The sequence below is a fragment of the Carassius auratus genome, chromosome 50, assembly GCF_003368295.1.
Source record: "Carassius auratus strain Wakin chromosome 50, ASM336829v1, whole genome shotgun sequence".
Classification (NCBI taxonomy): domain Eukaryota; kingdom Metazoa; phylum Chordata; class Actinopteri; order Cypriniformes; family Cyprinidae; genus Carassius; species Carassius auratus.
Genome location: NC_039292.1, coordinates 9,525,085 through 9,546,561, shown reverse-complemented (window position 1 = coordinate 9,546,561; position 21,477 = coordinate 9,525,085). Strand labels below are relative to the sequence as shown.

Here is a 21,477-nt window from a genome sequence, read left to right as displayed (position 1 = left end):
AGTTTAAGCATTTGCTGTTGGCTTTTCAAATGCAGAGTTTTGCATGGTGTGTGTGTGTGTGTGCGCACGCATGCATGCAGAGAGAGAGAGAGAGAGAGAGAGAGACAGGGTGGAGTCAGCTGTCTTAACTAGGGTTGGGTATCGATTGGGATTTTTACGATACCGGTGCTTGAATCGATACTTTTTTTAAAAAGCCACAAAAAACTATGGATAACATTAAAGAACATTAAAAATATTTAAAATAAATCCATAGCTTCCACACGCTCCTTGGATGCTCTCATTTCCCAAGATGTGCTTCCCTTATTCTGATAGACAATATAAACAATTCTTTCCGTGCATATGTTTCATAAAAATTATAATAATCAAGTAATGTTTAATCAAAATGTCATAACTGTTTTCTTTTGGTAAAAACAACACTTCTCTCTGGTGACATATACAAGACCTCAACAATTTAGTCCACTCATATGAATAATAAATGTATTTTTGTGTGTTAGAAATGAAATATGCATCAAATCATTAACTCAACCCACTCATTAAAAACACTGTGTAGTAGAAGTAGTAGTAATAATAATAATAATAATGTTCCTTTATGAGTTTTTTTTTTTTTTACAGAAAAATTGTCCTTCAGTTTTGACCTACAGATTAATACCATGACTGTAGCTACATATCTATAGCAAAAAAAAAAAAAAAGGTAAATTAAATTTAAATCCAATTTATCTGAATTCTGCTCCGCCTCTCTCTGTAAAATAACCGCTGATGTGCTAAATGATATCCCTGTAACAGGGATTATCTCAATCTAAATTAGGGATCCAAATAAAGATTGCAGTCTGGTTATTGGATTGTATTGTATTACATGTGGCTTCCTGCTGTGCATGAACACTGAGCTCATAAAAGGAAACGGAAATATAATTTCCTTTACTGAATGTTCGCATATCAACCAATAATTTAATTTCGTTTCAACATCATCTTGACCCTTCTCACAATCGGTGTCGAGGCGTGAACGCGCACAGTCTGGACTGCCGTCTGGTCAGACAACTCGGGAGGCAAATAGGAGGGGCGAGTATCGGGGATGCCACGGTAATGATTCATTAACCCCGCACAGCCCACATCCGCATTTATGGCTTAGTTTCTCCTGAAGTGTAAGCCATAATACATATCTATTGTTCTCGCCATCACTGAAGTAACTTAAATATCCCCTACTGCTCTTATTCACCTCGCACACGGCGCACACATGACGGTGAGTTGAACATTATTACGATGCTCTACTGTTCGTGTGAAGTGTTAGAGCCGGGAGTTTTAAGTTAAATCGTGTTTTTCCCTGGATGAATGAATGGTGCATTGTTTCGCTGTTTGTAAATAACAAACGTGTCACGATCACCATAAGGTACATTGTGTACCCAGTGCGTCAATCCCGCCGTGAATAACTTCCAGCTACTGATGGAACATGTGACTAATGGAAAATGATGCGTTAAAACTCGCCCAGTTGTGCTGTTTGATCCATATCGAGTTTTAATAGAACAGCCAGGCGGGATCTGTTACTCCAGAATGGGAAGTGATGCCCTTCCTCTCAAATAGCCGTCTCAGGTTTACCCAGACCTCGTCGTTTTACCTGTCTGCACTTTAGAAAGGGGAATGGACTCCTCCTGTTCCTGTAAAACATCGTGGCTCGAGTCTTGACTCGCGTTCAGTGACCTAAGAGAAACTGACGTGATGCTTCAGGGAAAGAGTAACATAACGCAGTCACATGTTTAGGTCGAAGCTGTTGAGATGCTTTTGTGATTTTTTTTTTTCAGAGTTCCCATAAAAAGCTCTCACGGCCGCTTAAACAAATGATGACAGGCTGATGCAAGACTAGTCTTTTGTTTTAGTACACTTAGACTATTTCTTTAGCGAAGCTTTCCGGTTGATCCTGTAGGGGGCGCAGGATGAATTGTGTTGTTGAAGAACACATGGAAAATGAATAACGTAAACAAGCACATCGAATCGAAATGAATGAAATCTGACATTTGGGAGAGTGTTTTTTTAATTGTATTTATTTTTTTACTGTAACCTATATGTAAATGGATTGTAACATGATTTTATAATCTAGACTGTTTGCCAAATGCTTGCATCAGGGAGTTGTGAAATTTAAAGGGATAGTTCACCAAAATTGAAAACGCTGTTATCATCATTACACGCCTTTATGTAGTTCCAAACTTGTATGACATAAAATGAGAAATTGTGAAGACCGTGTTATCGCACTTTTCTTTGCAATTACAATAAATGGAGACTGGATCTTCCAAATTAATTTAAGATTCGAGAACAAATCATTCAGTTTTATCAACCGATTCATTGTAACGATAAGAAAGTTTAGTTAAAGGGATAGTGCACCCAAAAATTACACTTATGTCATCATTTACTCACCCTCAAGTTGTTCCAAACTTTTTTTACAAATATTTTCAGACAGAGCGAGAATGGCAGACAGACATCAACAACACGATCTTCCTTCATTGTACTGTAGTACTTTTACTAATTTTACTAACTGGTGACACATGATGTAGTAGCTTATTGTAGTAATGTGGTATCTGGTATTCTGGTGTGTGGGCCTTCAGGGGGCCTGGCTTTGGATGGCGATTGCAGGGAGGTGGGACGTCGGCTTTCAGTGCTATCAGGCTAAAGTTAGCATTTTTAAAGATCTCCTATTGCACCTTTAAAGATGCATTCACGAGGTAGGCAGCAGCACCTACCACAACACTCTCATTTCATCTCTTTTTTCATCCTTTTATGTTAACAGAAGGACCAGAGATGTTCTGAATGAAAGAAGGATCTGGCAGCCTTTGGATAACAATGCTGGAGAACTTGAGCGGAGCCCACATTGATCGATCCAGCCCTAGATCATCCACATTCAGCTTCTCTGCCCTGTTTGCTCTGCCACACCACCTTCACATGGATGGAAGCAGTCATCCATTCAGGAGGTAAAACTGATGCTGTGAACAAAACTATTAAAACACTCACATCTGCTATACATACTCATGTCCTGTTATTCGTTTGTGATGTCCTTTGTTTTCCTGCATACCCTAAATAAACCTTACTGTAAAATGTTTTCACAATGTGTGACATTCCTCAATTTGCCATCTGCTGAGGGACCCACTTTGTGTACATTTATTTTATTAAATGACAGAACATAGATTACTCAGTTCCAAAAATCTAAATGGGTTCATTTATATTGATGTAAATTCAATGAGTGCAGACAGGACCAGTGGGAAATTGATCAAAAAAATACCTGACTAAAGTCAATAGAATATAGTCACCAATGCATGAAAAATAATAGTTTGTAAATAAAAAATAAATAAATTGGGGATTATTCTATAATATATTTAGAATTTTACATATAATAAATTGTATTATATTAATGAATAATAAATCTAATAAAATGTACAATCAAATTTGTCACTATTGTTATTATTATATTGCATATTTATTTATAGCCTAATTTTATATTTATGTTAAAATAACTATATGTGTTTAAATGTGTGTGTGTGTGTGTGTGTGTGTGTGTGTGTGTGTTTGTGTGTGTGTGTGTGTGTGTGTGTGTGTGTGTGTGTGTGTGTAATAAAAAAATAAAATAATAATGGGTTTATATTTGATTTGATTTTATATGATAAAATTGTATTCTTATTTTTGTTATTATTATTTATGTAAAATATAACAGTATAAAAATATACATTTTGTATTATTATTATAGAAATGTAATTACTTGTAAGTGCAATTTTTATTTACTTTTGTATATTACATTTGATCTTATTTCCTTTTTTGTATAATTATATCTTTTTAAAACATATTTCTTATATTATTATTGTACATAATAATTATTGTGTGTGTGTGTGTGTGTGTGTGAGTGTATATATATATATATATATATAACTGAAACTTATAACTTAACTTACATTTTTTTTTTTTATATATATTTTTAATTATTCTCCAGCTAAAAATCATAGGTTTGAGTGCATATTTAAACCCAGCTCACATCCCTCAGGAGGAGCAGGTTGTCCCTCCCTTGCACTGGGAGTGAGAAAAAAAGGCGTTTTTGTGTTTTGTGGATAACTGTTAAACACGATTGGTTTATTATTGTGGGTGGGTGTGCGTGTTTGAAAGACAGAGAGGGAGACTAAGGAAAGGATGGGGGTTTAATGTTAGGAAGAAAGAAATTGTTTTCTCAACAGTCAAACAGTAGTTTCCTCCCCTTCACTTCTGTAGCTGCATCTTTCCAGCTCCTCCCCTTCTCTCACTTGTTGCTGAACCGTGTTTTTCTCCCTCTGTTTGAACCATGAGGACTCTGTACCGGTTAAAGTTGGTAAGTTCTCCGAATCTGAGTCAGCTGGGGAAAAATGAAAAGGCTTCACTGGAGGAGAGAGGATCCGGGCCTAATATCATATGGAACAGGTTAGTGCGGGGTTTGTGCACAACGCATGTCAATAAGTGTCATAAACTGAGACGTAATTTCCCGTCTGTGTGATTTATTGTAGCATTCACAATGCAGTTATTGCTGTATTCCAAAAGAAAGGACTGGCAGACAACGAACTCTATACACTCAATGAAGGCGTGAGGTGAGGAAAAACAGCATGGTATGGTTTTTTTCATGTGTTTTTGTGTGTTCTTTTGTTTATTTGTATGAAAAATTGAGGGTAGGTTTGTGAATTATTAATTTCACTATAATGGTAACTGTTGGCAGTGTTTCAATTGTAAATGTTGGCAGCTGTGGCCTGAGGCTCCACATTTTCAGCACAGAACAGTTGTGAGAGGACGCAGAGCCTCAGTCCACTATTATGGAACTATTATGAGAAAAATTATGAAGCAATAAAATCCCAGCTCAGAAAAACATACCCACATCATATTTTACCCCAAAATCAAATGTAAAGTTTTTATATATTTTTTGCATTAAAGAAATTAAGCAAAACAATTTTTTACCATTAAGATTATATTTTGTATTGTGATATTATATAATTTTCATCAAAATGAAGCACATACATCTACATTATTTTACAGTTAAGTTTGGTTTTGCGTCTCATTATTTTCAGTCTTTGTCTCTCCATGTATCACATTCATCCTTCTGGACACAGTGAATAAAAAAACATATTCAGCATAAATGGAGTATAGTAATGATAATAGTACTTTTGATGTACAAATAGTTGTATAAATAATGTTTTTTTTTTTTTTTTGCATTAAGAAATTAAAAACTTAATTCTCAAGAAAATAATGCAAAAAAGTGCAGAAAATGTACATTTACTGGTGCTTTCATAAAAATATATATTATAATCAGTTGTATCATTCAGTACTTTGTGGTTGGTAAGATTTTCAGAAAAAAAGTCATACTTTTGATTTTCCTCAAGGGTGCATTGAATTTATAAAAGTTGACAGTAAAGACAATCATAATTACTTTTCAAATAAATGCTGTTTCTTCAACAAAGAATCCTGAAAAAAAAGTCAGATTCCACAAGAATATTAAGCAGCACAACTGTTTTCAACAATAAAAACAATCTCTCTCTCTCTCTCTTTATATATATATATATAAGTTTTTTTTTTTCAAGCGATAAATCTGAATATTGGAATATTTTTTGAAAGATCATGTGACACTGAAGACTGGAGTAATGATGCTTAAAATTGAATCACAGGAATAAATTACATGTTAAGATATATATTAAATTGTAATTTATATATATATATATATATATATTTATATATATATATATATATATATATAATTTTTTTTATCAAATAAATGTCTTGGTGAGCTTAAGAGACTTCTCAAAAGCATCAAAAAATCTTACCGACCCTAAACTTTTCACTGGTTGTGTATGCTGTATATAAATTATATTTAAATGGCCTTTTTTATTTCATTTTTGTGTGGAATATAATTTGAAAATTCTCTTTTAAATCAAATTTCTCCTGTATGTAGGTATAATGATTTCTCTTCTGAAACATAATGTAATGTGTTTAAAATCTTATAATATTTTATTTTATCAGGCAGCTATTGAAAACTGAGCTGGGCTTGTTCTTTACAGAATACCTCCAGGTAAGAATTTTTACGTTTTTTTTTTCCAGATATGTGTTTGTTCTAATATGTACATTTTATAAAAACAAATACATTTGTAACTTTTTTTTTTACTTATGATCAGAATCAGCTTTTAACTAAAGGCATGGTCATTTTACGGGACAAAATAAGGTTTTATGAAGGTATACCCTCCCATTTTAAAGACAAAACACATTCCTAAAAATTTGTAATTTAAATGTCATTACAAACAACATTATAAACAAGACTTCTCCTGGCTGAAAATAGGTCAGAAGTTATTGGACTCTTTGGCTGAGACATGGGACTTTTTCTTTTGTGATGTTCTGACTATGCTTCTAGCCATCTTCCACCCCGTCCAGGTACAGTGTAGTCCTTCTGTGAAATAACTGGTCGGACATCAGTTCCAGCAGTGGTGAGTGAATCCTTGTGTGTGTTCATCTCAGGGTAAGGAGCCATCGGTGCGTCAGCTGGCCCTGCTGCACTTTCGAAACACCATCACCCTTAACATGAAGCTGGAGGAGGCTCTGTCCAGACCGCGAGCCCGTGTCCCTCCCTCCATCGTCCAGATGCTTTTAGTGTTACAGGTACGAATGGACTGCAAGCAATCCTCCCAGATCATGTGAAGGAACCAGCCAGACTGTCATGAGAGATTATAACATAGAGACATTTGCAGTGATTTCAGCGGTTGTGTCATAGACCTTGTGCGTCTCAACTAAAATGACTGTAAACTGTAAAATATTTCACAAGGGATAGAGTCAAAGTGAAACTCCTAAGTATGTCACCTTCCCATCTTACAGGGGGTTCATGAATCCAAAGGTGTGAGTGAAGAATACCTGAAGCTGGAGTCTCTCATTCAGAAGGTGGTGTCGCCGTACCTGGGCACGCAGGGACTGTGTTCACATGAGTGTGGCGCCTCTCAGTGCTCCTGTGTTATTGTGACAAGTGAGTGACCCATACTCAGAATTAGTCCTCTGCATTTGTCCCATCCACAGCAGTGAACACACGTACTTCATGAACACATATACAACAATATAAAGTTAATATAAAATACAAATAATAATGCTAAAATACAATCTTACTAACTCCAAAAAAACACACATATACATACATATATATATATATATATATTTTTTTTTTTTTTTCAGGAAAAAATGCCTGCATCATACAAATATTTGTATATATATTTTTTTTTTTTTTTGTACTTCACACTAAAAATATTAGCTACTGTATATAAACTATAGTTTTTTGTAAATCTCTTTTCACCATAAATATAATTTAAGGTTACAGTTGGGAGGAGAAACTGCATTAAAAAATACACACATACAAATTATGTCTCAAGAAATAACATGTTGCAAGGGAGGAGGGATAAACACAGAAATAAATATAGATTTATTTGTTTTTTTATTTTTTACTTTAAAAAAATTAAGACTGACAGTAAAATAAAATTGTGATAAAACGTTTTTTTGTCCCTTTAAAGATCTTGCAAGGATGTTCTCCACTTATAAACATACTGCTTTAATTTTGTGTGATTCAGCCGCTGATATCTATGAAGTGAAATGAAATAAAAAAGCAGTATATCATTATTCATTTCTTAAAAATCTTTCCAGAGAGGTGTTTGCAGTATTGCTGGTCCAAGTCTGCAGACCTGCCCTCCAGTAATCCAGTAGTGCGCTCCAAGAGTTACAACATCCCCATGCTGACCCCCGTGGCTGAGTACGACTCTGAAGTGAGCTCTGTGGGCAGCGTCGGCATCCGGCGTCACTCTGCATGTGATGTCACTTCCTGCATAGAGCCCCTGGGCTATTCGACCCTGACTGTGGGAATAGAGACCAGCTCAACCCCCAGACTCTCACTCGATCACGAGCTCACCCTGTCTAGTGTGATGCGAGGGGCTGCGGGACAGCCAGCTCTGATTTCTCCGCCCATCTTCACAGGCTGTCTGCATGCAGCGGACGCCCCGATGGCTTCATCTGAGGTGGACAAGGCCCTTTCGTCGCCCCCGAGCTGCTCCTCCAGTCCGGAGACGATTGTACTGCAGGGAGTAGACTCGCTGGAATCAGATCCTGACGGAATCTTCATCGACTTTTCCCACTGCCGCTCCGATTCTTTCGGAACCAGCAGGAAAACTAGCTGATGGAATCCATTTCTGTGAAGAATCCCTTTCAGATTTTTATGATTATAAACTACCAATATTCTGTGACCTTGTGAAGTAGCTATGTACGTTGTGATTTTTCAAAAAGCTCAAAAGCTAAGGCTGCTTTGTGGGAAAAATTATTGTTTTCTTAATGTTCTAAACCTGTGGATGAATTTTTCTACTTTTTCATAGACGATAGGGGAGGGTAATTGCACCTTTTTATTGCGCAATTTTGAGTTTATATCTCACAATTCAGACTTTTTTCCCTCTGAAATTGCTGGTTGTTAATTCACATTTGCATGAAAAAAGGTTGCAATTATGTTAATTCAATTCACAATTCTGAGGAAAAAGTCATTTGTGAAATGTAAACGTGCAATTTTGAGTTTATAATTTGAAATTGTAAGATATAAATTCGTAACTATGAGAAAAAAGGCAGAATTGCGATATTGTTTTTATTTTTATTCCATGGCAGAAATAAGCTTCCATATTCATTTTGTTCAAAGGTGTGGTCACATTTACTCTTGTCAAATTTTCGCAGGCGAAATCCAGTCATTTCAAAAGGAATTCACACGGATGGGAGTTTCACATGAGGGCTGAAGATTTCGCAGTGGGTTCAAGTTGGTCACATGGATTTACCACATTGACCAGCAGGAAGCTGATTGGCACATACGTTATGTCTGTGTGAGCTGTATTTCATACATCATTACATAATCAACAATAGACAACTGGCCTTTTTTACTAACAAAAATGTGACTGCACCTTAAATGAGCTTCATGTGTCACACTGTGTAATGAGATGACAGTATGTCTAAATGTAGAAATCTCTTCCATTATTGTCGCTCTTGATCTCATGCACTATTTATTGTCATAGGGCTTTAAACGAAATACATTTAGTGCTTTTTAATCATTGCCAAGCTAACCTGCACTCTTAATGGTATGAAAAGAAATGAGTCTCTTATTCTGGGAGAATAACAGTTGCTGATGATAATACAGTGCAGAATATTGTATGTCTTGAACATTCTGTTTTTCCAAAGCTTGTTGCTTTTTTATGTGACGATAATGTGCTGTCTGAAAGTTAACAGGCTTGATAACTGAATGTGTTAACGAAAGCTCATTGGTAGAATAGAATGAATACAGAAATATGCTTTTAGATGACACTGAAATACAGATTTCCACTTATTGACTATAAAAAGCTATTTTATATGAGGATGTTTGTTAATGAAAAAAAGACTATTATATGATTTCTTTAGAATTGAGAAGTTAATTTAATTGGTAAATACCTGTAAGTTTAATTAGATACATGTATATTCCATAATATGAAATTGAGATGCATAAAAAACCCATTGTATAAGAATTTATATGGTACTTTAAACTGTTTTTTTTGTGTGTGTGTGATTTTTTTTTTTTTCTTTACTTCTATGTATGCAAGCTTATTGGTTTAAGTTATAAAGTTGTTAATTTCTCTATAGTTTTATAGAAAGAGATTGAGCATACTTGCATAGATTTTACACAAACAACATTTTTTGGAAATGTAAAAAGTTTACAGTGGTACTTTAATACTTGCACTGTCATTTCTGAATGTGCTTGGTTTCATTTTTTTATCAGCTTTCATGTGTGCTGCTGTGAACAACCTCAACAAGACTGAATTTGTAGTAAAATACTTTTATGCTTCACTTTTATGAGTGTTTCAAAGTACAAGAGAGATTCTGTGTGTACAAATAGGCTGGGTTTTATACTTGTCCGGCTCATTTTTTATTGAATGCTTTGCTAGATTTCGTTATAATTTTGGTAACTGTCGGTAAGATAGTTTGCATAGGAAAGAAGCGTGAAACCCGTATTCAAAGATAACTGTGGAGCTTATTTGTTTAAGGCCAGTGACGTTGAGCAGGAAGTAAGGTTCGATTCATGAATGAGTCATTCATTTGAGCCGAATCTTTTCAATGTGTCAGTTGAAATGCTCCACAAAAGCGATTCGAAACGGTTTGATTCACTGAACTGGTACCTAATATTCCTAATAATCCCACAGTCTATGTAATAATCTGAGAACCGATAGGCTAAGTGAGCATTTGAAATGAAACGCGGATTTGACTCAAAGTAATTTAGGGCTAATATCAGAAAGTTTACCAAAAAAATATGACTACCATTTTCATGTCTACCACAAATATGACTACCATTTTTTTTTACTGTGTCTATACTTTTTCAACGTAAATAAATTGTATTTTTTAATACAATATATGTTTTAACGAGTTAAATGTATGATATTTCTGAATATAAATAAGAGGATTTTAGAAGGATCACGTACGGAAGTATTTGCGTCATGGCGTAAAGATTCATGTTTTGTGAACCAATTCATTGAAACTGTTCAAAAGAACCGATTCGCCCAAATGAGTCGCACTTCCCATCACGAATAGGGGGGTTGTTGTTGTTATTTAAAAAAACAGTCTGAATTCCCTTGAGCAAATGTGATACTTAATATGTTTTTTATGAAAATATAATTAGTTTTGATATAAATTTCAGAACTTTTGAACATACACATACAGCTTTTTTAATACAATAAAACCAGCCCGTTGAACAGTCTCCCTCCCCGTTTTGAATAGACGAAGACAAAGGCTACCGGAAACCGGCCTCCATAGTTTTCGTCAAATGGCTGATTTGTCTTCATGCGAAATCGTTTGTTTTCTCCAACCGTTTACGTTCAGTTTTTCAAAGTCTTCTATGCTAGCTTCATCATGGATCTGTATTTATGTTTACTAAACATGCGTCGCGATCTGGATACAGTCGTTATGAAGACCTGGCGGTGCAAACACAGCGACGTGAGCTGGTTATTCCAAGCGAATGAATCCCAGACCGAGTCCTAAATGCAACAAAGCGCGTTCGGTTTTTATTTTTGTTGTGTGTTTACTTCCATTTCTCACCGCGTTTCTTTTACATGCGGACCAGACCAGACTAATAACTTCGCTAAGCTAACGAGCCGCTCTTAGAAATGGACATCCACGTCTCGAGCCTCTTCCCGGAGATCTTAGCGATGATTTTCAACTACCTGGACGTTAAAGGAAAAGGCAGAGTCGCGCAAGTATGCACGGCGTGGAGAGACGCATCGTACCATAAATCCGTCTGGAGAGGAGTAGAAGCCAAACTCCACCTGAGGAGAGCAAACCCGTCTCTGTTCCCCAGCCTCCAAACCAGAGGCATCAAGAAGGTCCAGATCCTCAGCCTGAGGCGCAGCCTGAGCTATGTGATCCAGGGCATGCCCAACATCGAGAGCCTTAACTTGAGCGGATGCTACAACCTAACGGATAACGGGCTGGGACATGCATTCGTGCAGGACATCCCGTCACTGAGGGTACTCAACCTGAGCCTGTGCAAACAGATCACCGATTCCAGTTTGGGCAGGATCGCGCAGTATCTCAAGAACCTGGAGCTGCTAGATCTGGGCGGGTGTAGTAATATCACCAACACGGGGTTGTTGCTTATCGCTTGGGGCCTTCATAATCTAAAAAGCCTGAATTTGAGAAGCTGCAGACACGTCTCGGATGTAGGCATCGGACATTTGTCCGGCATGACGCGCAGCGCCGCGGAGGGCTGCTTGAGTCTGGAGCACCTCACTTTGCAGGACTGTCAGAAACTGACCGATCTGTCGCTCAAGCACATTTCGAAGGGCCTCAACAAGCTGAAAGTCCTGAACCTGAGCTTTTGTGGTGGCATATCCGACGCTGGCATGATCCACCTGTCGCACATGACCCACCTCTGGACTCTGAACCTGCGCTCGTGCGATAACATCAGCGATACGGGACTCATGCATCTCTCCATGGGCGCACTGAGGCTTTACGGGCTGGATGTGTCGTTCTGCGACAAAGTGGGCGACCAGAGCCTGGCTTACATCGCGCAGGGCCTGTACCAGCTCAAGTCCCTGTCACTGTGCTCGTGCCACATCAGCGACGACGGGATCAACCGGATGGTCCGGCAGATGCACGAGCTCAAGACGCTGAACATCGGCCAGTGCGTGCGGATCACGGACAAGGGCCTCGAGCTCATAGCGGATCACCTGACGCAGCTGACGGGGATAGACCTGTACGGCTGTACCAAAATAACCAAAAGAGGACTGGAGAGAATCACGCAGCTGCCCTGCCTTAAGGTTTTGAACCTGGGACTTTGGCAAATGACCGAGGTCAAGGGTTTAGGAGACGCGTCTGAGATCCTGCCCTGCTACACCTCCTGACTACCTCAGCGATGTCTGGGTTCTCCAGAGACGTGTGCTACGTCACACAGTCGCGTCGTCACGTACTTTGTTCGTAAGCCTGTTCGGGAAAGAGGCTTGATGTAGTTCAAATTGAATCAGCAATAAAACACTGACCAGCCTTCCTAATGGTATAGTCTGAGTTCTGACAGTTCCCCTTGAATGCCTTTAGGTTTTTCTGTATTTTGTTTTAGAGCTTCATATTGAGGTAAAATGTATTTTATTCTCATTTCCACTGACAAATGCTTTTTGTCACTGCCTTTCAGTATTTATCCTGAAATACCAGCATTATATTGTAAACTGAAGATAAAAAATGTTTACCATGTGCGTGGACACGGATGGAAAACGTGCTTGTTGGTTTTAGGTAATTCCTCGCTGGTAAAATGGAACATATGCAATTTAAACTTTGTTAAAAAAAAGGCCAGTCTGCTTGTTAAAGACCTACAAGATGTCTGTTTATTTTCCTATGATAAATGATTAAAGCTAAAATTGTTTTTAACTGAATTGTTTTAGTCCTGGTATTTTTTTAAATGCTTTGTATTCTACAGTTGAATACAACATTCAATACTTTCTGTTAGAATTACATTTCTTTGCATAATTTCACATTTTTTTATTTTTCCAACCAAACATAGATTCATAAACATCTACAAAACAAGCCTAAATAACAAAACAGTGCATCTGCATACAAGATAACATGAAAATGGTTTTTCCATGTAAAAATCTAAAATAAAATGCTGATATAAATGATATATATCTACATAATAACATGTTATACATAACCAAGTATAGAACTTTTCTTTTCTGTTATGACAAATAGCTAAAAGTCACATAAATGTATTTGTCCAAAGATTTGAGAACCTTAAAATATAGTGTGTGTGTGTATATATATACAACTTTATTAAAGTAATTATGCCAATAATGGTATTATTTATTGGCATAATTACTTGAATAAAGTTACATTTAAATCATGGTAAAATGCAGAGCAGTACATGTGATTCTCTTACCTAATGTAAGGATTTATTTATTTTTATTATTAAATGGTGGTCTCTGCTTAAAAAAAAAAAAAGTGCTGTTAAATTAGCAGTATTGTAAAAAAAAAAAAAAGTATTACAATTTAAAGTAACTCTTTAAAAAAAAAAAAAGTAATTTATTCTTGTGATGCAAACCTGTATTTTCAGCATCATTCCTCCAGTCTTCAGTGTCACATGATCCTTCAGAAATCATTCTAATATGCTGATATGCTGCTCAAGAACGTTTATTATTTTTACCAGTGTTGAAAACAGTAGTGCTGCTTCATAATTTTGTGGAAATCGTGAACAGAAAGTAAAAAAAGAATATTGAAAGAAAAATCTTACTTAACATTATGGATGTCTTTACATTACTAAAATTCAATTGATGCATCCAAAAATGTTACCCCAAAGTTTTGAACAGTAATATATGTATTTTAGCAAAATGCAATGAAAATGACTAACATTTGTTTATAATAATGCAAAGAAAACGTTGTCCACCGCGACTTTTTAGTAGTCCTCCTCATAATATGGCTGCTGAAATATCATTTGAATGTTTCAACAGTTTGGACAAGCCTGGTATTTTCAAACACAGGAACGGATCCAAACCTGCACACTCTGGTTATCATCAGTGAAACTGTTTATAAGTGCATAGAGCTTTGCCCCACAGTCTTAAAGTTTCCTGGGGGCATTAATATTCCTGTATTTGCATGTCAGCAGCTGTTTGAAGGTGTTCTTAAAGGTGACATTGCACAGGGCATAGCAGGCTGGGTTCACCGTACTGTTTATGTAGCAGAGCCAGTATCCAAAGATCCACATCGTGCTTGGAATGCAGTGAGAGCAAAACGTGTTGATGAGCACCATGACATTGTAGGGGGTCCATGTTGCTGCAAATGCCACCAGAATGGCCATAATGGTCCTTGTGACCTTCTTCTCCCGCGAGGATAACCTCTTCCTCTTCTGACGACGTGGAACGAGATTTTTCTGTGATACCAGACTCAGTCTTTCCTTCCCGTTGGTCATGTCCTGACCTCCGTTGTTGGGTTTATAGGTGTTTTGCAGGTCCTTTTGGGATGTTCTTCTGAAGCAAGTAAATCTGACCCAACTTCCTGTGGCCAGCGGAGCTGATTGGGTCTGACTGCTTCTGATGTCACTGTTAGTGCTTATGGATACGGCCTCCTCATCCTTCTGATTGGATGAAGCGAGCACACTTCCAGATATAGAGTCATTCTCACTCTCCTGCTCATCAGCTGCTGGTGGGTACAATACATTTTCTTTAATGAGATCTTTAATGATGATGATGAGATTTAACTATATTTGATTCAGCATACTGGGAAATGAACACAATACTTGTGATTGACTGGATATGGTCTGCTGCCAAGGTCCCCAAAAAAACATAAAAGTATCATAAATTTAGTTCTTGGAATCTTAAAAGTCAATCTTTTTCTTTTTCTCTAATATGTTTAATATGCCTTTTCATTTAATTTTTATTTTTATTAAGCATTTAGCATTTTAAATGCATCTATACACGAGAGTATATACCTGTCTTTATATTTCAGAAAGGGGATCATCATATTTGGGTGTCCTTTTTTAAAATGTGTTAATTTAGTATTAATTATATACTATTATAGTATTCATTCATATTTTGAATTAGCTTTCATCTTTTAGTTTAATGCCTAATTTAGGGTTTAATATTTTTACATGGCTTTAATATTTTTTTTAGTTTCTAATATTATTTGTTATATATATATATATATATTAGTTTTTGTTATTTTTAAAAAACATTTCTGTTTTTATTTCAGTTTTAATGAAGTTTTAATTTAGTTTTAATTTTAGAACATGTGCTTATTTAATTTATTTATTGAATTTACCTTTTCATCTAATGTTCATATTTTATTTAATTTTAAGTTTAGACTAGTTTTATGCTACTCTTTTGTCTTTTTTGGAGATTGACAGCCATTGCTTTCTGTATGTAACATTATTCAAAATATCTTCCATTCTGTTCAATAAAAGTAATACAGGAGTGAAACAATGAGAATATTGAGGGTACTGTTCCTTTAAGACACTTACCTGTAGTGGCATCTGAAGCACTCTGCTTGCGTAGAACCATTTCCTCTCCTTCTTGGTCTGACTTCCTCTCTGTGTTGCTCTCAGTTGTTGGTCCAGCCTGGCCTCCATCATTACTAACTCTAGATACTCTCTGAATGTCTCTGCTTCGGACGCGGCTGCGGCTGGCTTTGGAGATCTGCCAGTATAGTATGGTCATGGTGATGACCGGCAAGTAGAAGGCAGCGATGGCTGTGCCGAAGGTGACCACAGCATTGGAGAAAAACTGAATGTAGCACTCGCCCTCGGGAACCGTCCGGCTGCCTTTAAAGAACTGCCAGAACAGGATGGCTGGAGCCCAGACAATGAACGACAGGATCCAAGCGGCGGCGATCATCATGCCTGCCATCTTGTGGGTCCTTTTGACCGGGTAGCTGAGAGGTTTGGTGACGCAGAAATATCGGTCAAAGCTGATGATGAGGAGGTTCATAACAGAGGCGTTGCTCACCACATAGTCCAGAGTCAACCAGAGGTCACACACCACATCTCCTAAAGGCCAGTGGCCAGTCACAATGTACACAGTGTACAGGTTCATTGAGAAAACCCCAATGAACAAGTCAGCACATGCTAGACTGAACAGGAAGTAGTTGTTGACCGTCTGAAGGTTCCTGTTGACTTTGATGGAGAGAATGACCAGCACATTGCCGATAATTGTGATCAGGCTTAAAGTGCTCAGGCCGAGAATGATGAGAACAAGTTTGACAAGAGAGAATGGACTGTCTGGGGAAGAGTCGGTCTTGTCAGCATGGCTGGAGTATGGAGAAAGAGTAAAGTCTGAAGTTCCCATCTTTCACAGGACATGCACATCAGTGCCTAAGGGTTAAAAAACAATATCATTACTTACAATTAAATGTGTTTATACTTGGTTCAGTAGCCCAAAGCACCCTAGTTAACTGCATTAGCAACAGGATAAAACCATTCAGAACACTGTAGCAAAAGAATATCAAACCACGTTGTGTCTGGAAACAAACTGTTCAATCTTTTCCCATAATAATTTTTAGAGCCATTTTAACAGGCCAAGGTTTTTATAGTTTTTCTGCTTTTTAATTTTTTAATTTCTGCTGATTTTTAGTTTGTCTTTTAATTTTGTTTGTATTATGTTGTATCAAAACTTATACAAAAAAATGATTTTGTTAAATGTATTTTACATTTACAATTTTCATCTAATATTTATAATTTATTTCAGCTTTACTTTTATTTAACCTGTTAAATGTCACCCCGTCCCGTATACGGGACACCTACGTTGACTATACTATATTACAATCAAATTTAATCTAATCTTGACAAACTATATATTGTTGGAAAGGTCTAAGACTCCCAAATATATATTATACCAATATTTTTTGTTAAAAATTATGTAGGAAAAGTAATAGATCAATTTATGACAAGAGTGCACCCTCAGAAATCTACATTACAAAAGGAGCTTTGACCTTTGTTTAAAAAAAAACATAAAATCTCAAAATTCATCCTTCAAAACCCATTTTAAAATCAGACATTGCATTACCATGTAAATGGCACATCAAAATCACGTTACAAAATGTTTTCAGTCATGAAATATAAAAATTTAGGTTTGTATCATGCACATTCAAGTCTATCTTCAAAAATGTGAGTGACAGTTATCAGGTTAATGAAAGTTTTTTTTATTAAATTAATTGCATTTTTATTTAAATTAACTATAACATCACTAAATCAAAAGGTTTTGAGTTTGTCTTTTCAGTTTTTAATATATTTTGTGTACAAAACCAAAACTAAAGATTTATTTTAAAGTCATTTAAATAAATTTTTATTTGGTTTAATTCAGTTATTCCAATTACATTATTTTTATTTTGGTTAACATCAACGCTTTCTTTAAAATGCAGGAAAACGCAGTGCAAAAGGCCACTCCTGTTTTTATTGTTCAGAATATTACAGCTCGTACTGTGTGGAGAGTGAACTAGCATGCAGTCTGTTTGCCAAACATGCTTCTCAAACAAGAGAGTACATCTGTATTGTTTTGTTGGGATATGTGCTGCCAGGTTTCCATTCAGGCACAGGAGAAGAGCATTACAAGGATGGGAGTGATAATACTGCAGGGAAAACATGACTAAAAGTGATATTATCACAAGAGTTTAGTGTAGCTGGAAGGTTGGAAAGGTCTTGGTTAGCATATGTCTTATTTACTGTAGCCAGGATGATCTCTCAGGAGCAGTAAGCGCATTACCTTTAGCAGGACAGCATGTCCTGTACTTCATGCTTTCAGCTTGGATCACCACCAAAAACTGCATTTTCAACAACTATTTCACAGTTTTTGAGGAAAATGGTTGCTAGTGTATTAAAAAATAAATAAACAACTGCTAAAACCAGCCTGAGCTTGTTGACTGGTCTTAGCTGGTTTTAGTGAGTTGGTTAACTGCTCTCTCAGTCTGACCAGCTAAAAAAGTGGTCAAATCCCCTCTAAAACCAGCTATGACGGGGCTAGAAGACCAGCTGCCAAACAGCAACAGACTATGATTGATTGTGTGTTGCTATGTGGTTGTTTAAGTCTTATAGATGGTTGCTAAGGTGCTGCTATGTGGTCTGGGTGATTTTAGCATGCGTTCTGAATAGTTGCTAAGGATTTACTTGGTGGTATTTGGTTGCTGGGGTGTTGCTAAGTGTTTTAGAGGGTTGTTAGGGTGTTGTTGGTATTTTTATTATTACGATGTGGTTGCTAAGGTCTTCTGTTTTTAGTATGTTACTATGTAGTTCCTGGGTGTTGATATGTGGTTGCTAAAGTGTTCTGGTAATTTTAAGCATGTGGTGGCTAGGGTAGTTGCTAGGGCATTGTTAATTGGCTGCCAGTTCATTTTTGAGTCGTTTGACTGTGTTACTGTACAGTTGCTGGGTTGTTCAGGATGGTTGCTAGGGTGTTGTTAGATGGTTGCTATGGTGTTTGAGGTGACTAGTCTGTTACGATCCAGTTTCTTGGGTGTTCTGAATGGTTTGTGATTTAATATAATGTAAGCAGATCCAATGTGTTGTTCACACAGGTGAGCTTCTAAGGCAAATATGTACTCTGTTAATGAGCGTTTGGGTTGATTTAGAGTGACTGAGGTTTTGTTTTTACTACTGTGCTCAAAAGTGAATGGGCTTTGAATGGTTATCCTCTTTGTTAAGCACAGATATAGTGGGGTCTGGTCACCATCACTCTCAGCATAAAGAATAAAGCTGAGTATGTGTGCTGGTGTGTGTTTTAGATTTTCTTTGAAGTATAAATGACATTATGAGCTAATCTAATATGAATAATGTGAATATGGTACAACATATTACTGAAGCTCTTGGTACAGTATTTGTCTGCTCTTTTAAGTGAGACTAATAGTAGTACTAATGCTGTCACATTCACTCACTTCTCATAGACCAATTCTTATTGACAAAAACAATGAATACAGAACAAAATATCAAGAAGGAAGGTATTAAATTGTGAAAACATAAATATCTATCCTTTTTCTTAAGATTGTGTTGATTTCAGTCACCTGTCTTCACCTTTTTAGCTTGTGCCACAAGTTCTTGTTAGAAAGTCAGGGGCAATACAGCACAGCCATGTGGGAAATATCTCAGCGCTGTGACAAAGAACAGCAATCATAGCACTGGTGATAAAATTTGTACCTTGGATTAGTTAGCGTGTGCATGTTTGTGTGTGTTTTGCTTTTGAAATTCTTTACATATTTGTTTTATAGTGAAGGGCAGCGCTGGGCTAGTTGTCACACTTGTTACCCCAGCTAATATATTTTAGGTTGGGTTAGTTTTTGAAAGTCAGTTTCTGCATAGACACATAGAGTCTTGGCTAAAAAAAATTGTTCCAAAGATGGGGAATATATATATATATATATATATATATATATATATATATATATATATATATATATATATATATATATATATATATATATATATATATATATAGGCCTATATATACTTTTTTCTTATAACAACATCCCCCAATAGCAAATCTATATGATGGGATAAGTTGTCACAGTGGAACTTGTTATAGTCTTTTAAGCTAAATTTAAACAGATAAACAAATGTAAAATGCAAAACAGTTATTGAGACGGCAACATTTTCACTGTTATTCTTGTAAAATACAGTTAAAAATACAGTTATACACTATTACAGACTATAAAGCTTTTCTGAAATACAAAACATGTTAAAGGTAACACAAAAACATTCAATAGAGCTCAACTTAAGTAAATTATATATTTAAACAACAACAAATACAAATATTGAATACCTTGTTTCTGCAGTCAGATGTCCTTCATCGTTCGATCATAAATCCTGTTGGTGCGGATGATTGTCAGTAGCTTCTGTCTTGTGTGAGGATCAGGGAGAGCTGTCTGTCTGTCTGTCCGTTGTGCTCTGTGTCTGTAAATGAGCTCTGTGAGTGTGTAAACATTGAGAGTCCAGAGGGTGGGCTTAAAGCTTAAACATGTATACAAATAATATTTGAGGTCTTCAGGACCCGGGACAGTGAGTCACAAACACTTCTACTCTGTTAAATATTGTTTCCACAGTGTTTATGTTGGGTTGTGGGTCACATGAGAGTTTTAATGTGTGTTTATCAGTTTGACCCTTTCAACAAGGCTGTGATATTTACAGCTCTGTGTCCCCAACTGACCCCTACTGCTAGTCTATCTATCTGTTTGTCTATCCATCCATCCTGTTTACCTGTCTGTCTATCTATTTATCTATTAATTTATTTATGTAACAACATTAATGTGTTGGAGGGCAAACTAAATCCCTTCTTCCACGGAACTGCTCTTGCTCTCTTGGTAATTTTCTACAGAATAATTTGGGTTCAGGCTGCTGTGAGCAGTACCAGCTGCCCAGTGGAAACATTTGCTGTCAGGACGTGCTGTCAAACATATCATCACCACTACTAAGAGACAAAACCCAGTCTCAGGTCCTGTTAATAGGCTACTGTAAATTCCTCAGTGCCACAGACCATAGGAAGACATCAACCGTCCTACTGACATTGTTGCTGAAATACTACATGCTGGTTATACCACACTGATAAATGCTGGACTATTGCTTCTTCTTAAATGTAAAAAAAACTTTTAAAAGGAAAGTGCTTAAAAATATAATAATACTCACCTACAAAGTTGTAAAGTTCATCAATGCTTTTCCTTTATTATATTTGCAACGTCATACTACCTTGAAAGCATGTTGTAGTATGTATGAATTAGTGGCCTGAATAATAATAATAATAATAATTATAATAATAAATGTATTTATTTATTTATTCTGTTTGAACAGTAATCCATGCTGTTGCAGTGATCAGCCGTTTGGTGGCACTGCTGAGCAGGTAACACTGAGTAATCACTGTCTAGTCTGCTGTGTAGAATACATTTCAATTGCTGTAAAATCTCTAACCAAAGTTAGCTTTTCTTAAATTAACAAAATTTTGTGTATAAATGAATCATAAATGAATCATTAACATAGACTGCAAAGATAAGCAAACCCTACCGCACCTTGATTGTAATCATGCATCCGCACGCTTACCCCCTGAGGTCCTGTTTCAGCAGTGTCTCTACATCCAAGCAGCACAGCAAGCAATCAGTCAGTCCCCAAACTTAACAAGTCTCACCAAGCTGCAGCAACAACAAGTCTCCCTATTGTCTCATGACACCACTCAATCATCTATCATAAAGCCGCATGCTAGATTACTGTGCCTTAGTGCACAATGTGTTAGGTCTCTTTCATTCAAGTATACCTAGTTTTTTTTATTATTATTAATAAAAAAACAAAAAAACCAAGCTTCTTTTGTTTTTAACGATAAAATACTGAAACTATGGTTTGAGGAGAAACTATGCAAACCATTCAGTGCAAATTAGGTGTATATGATTATGACACTTTATTCTTTGATTTTAATTTTGTCTTGTCTTGTCTGTTTTTAAATGAATAACACTATAAAATGTATGTTAAATCTCAGG

At 36.4% G+C, this 21,477-nt stretch overlaps 3 protein-coding genes across 5 annotated transcripts; 2 read left to right on the top strand and 1 right to left on the bottom strand.

Annotated features, from left to right (window-relative positions):
* Positions 1-770: 770 nt before the first annotated feature.
* On the top strand, positions 771-9,842 carry LOC113066919 (proline-rich protein 5-like). 2 transcript variants are annotated; one of them, XM_026239051.1, is made up of 10 exons: positions 771-1,077; positions 2,774-2,954; positions 4,312-4,422; positions 4,506-4,586; positions 6,004-6,052; positions 6,156-6,213; positions 6,317-6,408; positions 6,493-6,633; positions 6,847-6,991; positions 7,657-9,842. In XM_026239051.1, the coding sequence occupies exons 2-10, from the start codon at positions 2,794-2,796 to the stop codon at positions 8,181-8,183; spliced, it is 1,365 nt and encodes a 454-aa protein (XP_026094836.1). In that variant the 5' UTR covers positions 771-1,077; positions 2,774-2,793; the 3' UTR covers positions 8,184-9,842. The 2 variants fall into 2 exon arrangements, with proteins under 2 accessions (XP_026094836.1, XP_026094835.1); XM_026239050.1 differs by lacking the exon at positions 771-1,077 and adding an exon at positions 1,085-1,237.
* Positions 9,843-10,764: 922 nt separating this feature from the next.
* On the top strand, positions 10,765-12,923 carry LOC113066918 (F-box/LRR-repeat protein 14-like). Its single transcript, XM_026239049.1, has one exon. It carries the CDS (start codon positions 11,166-11,168, stop codon positions 12,399-12,401), a length of 1,236 nt encoding a protein of 411 aa, XP_026094834.1. The 5' UTR covers positions 10,765-11,165; the 3' UTR covers positions 12,402-12,923.
* A 759-nt stretch (positions 12,924-13,682) lies between these two features.
* On the bottom strand, positions 13,683-20,230 carry LOC113066917 (muscarinic acetylcholine receptor M2-like). 2 transcript variants are annotated; one of them, XM_026239048.1, is made up of 3 exons: positions 19,779-20,230; positions 15,497-16,345; positions 13,683-14,676 (listed from the first exon to the last, which is right to left on the bottom strand). In XM_026239048.1, the coding sequence occupies exons 2-3, from the start codon at positions 16,317-16,319 to the stop codon at positions 14,099-14,101; spliced, it is 1,401 nt and encodes a 466-aa protein (XP_026094833.1). In that variant the 5' UTR covers positions 16,320-16,345; positions 19,779-20,230; the 3' UTR covers positions 13,683-14,098. The 2 variants fall into 2 exon arrangements, with proteins under 2 accessions (XP_026094833.1, XP_026094832.1); XM_026239047.1 differs by having other exon boundaries at positions 13,683-14,679; positions 19,779-20,229.
* Between the last annotated feature and the right edge of the window lie 1,247 nt (positions 20,231-21,477).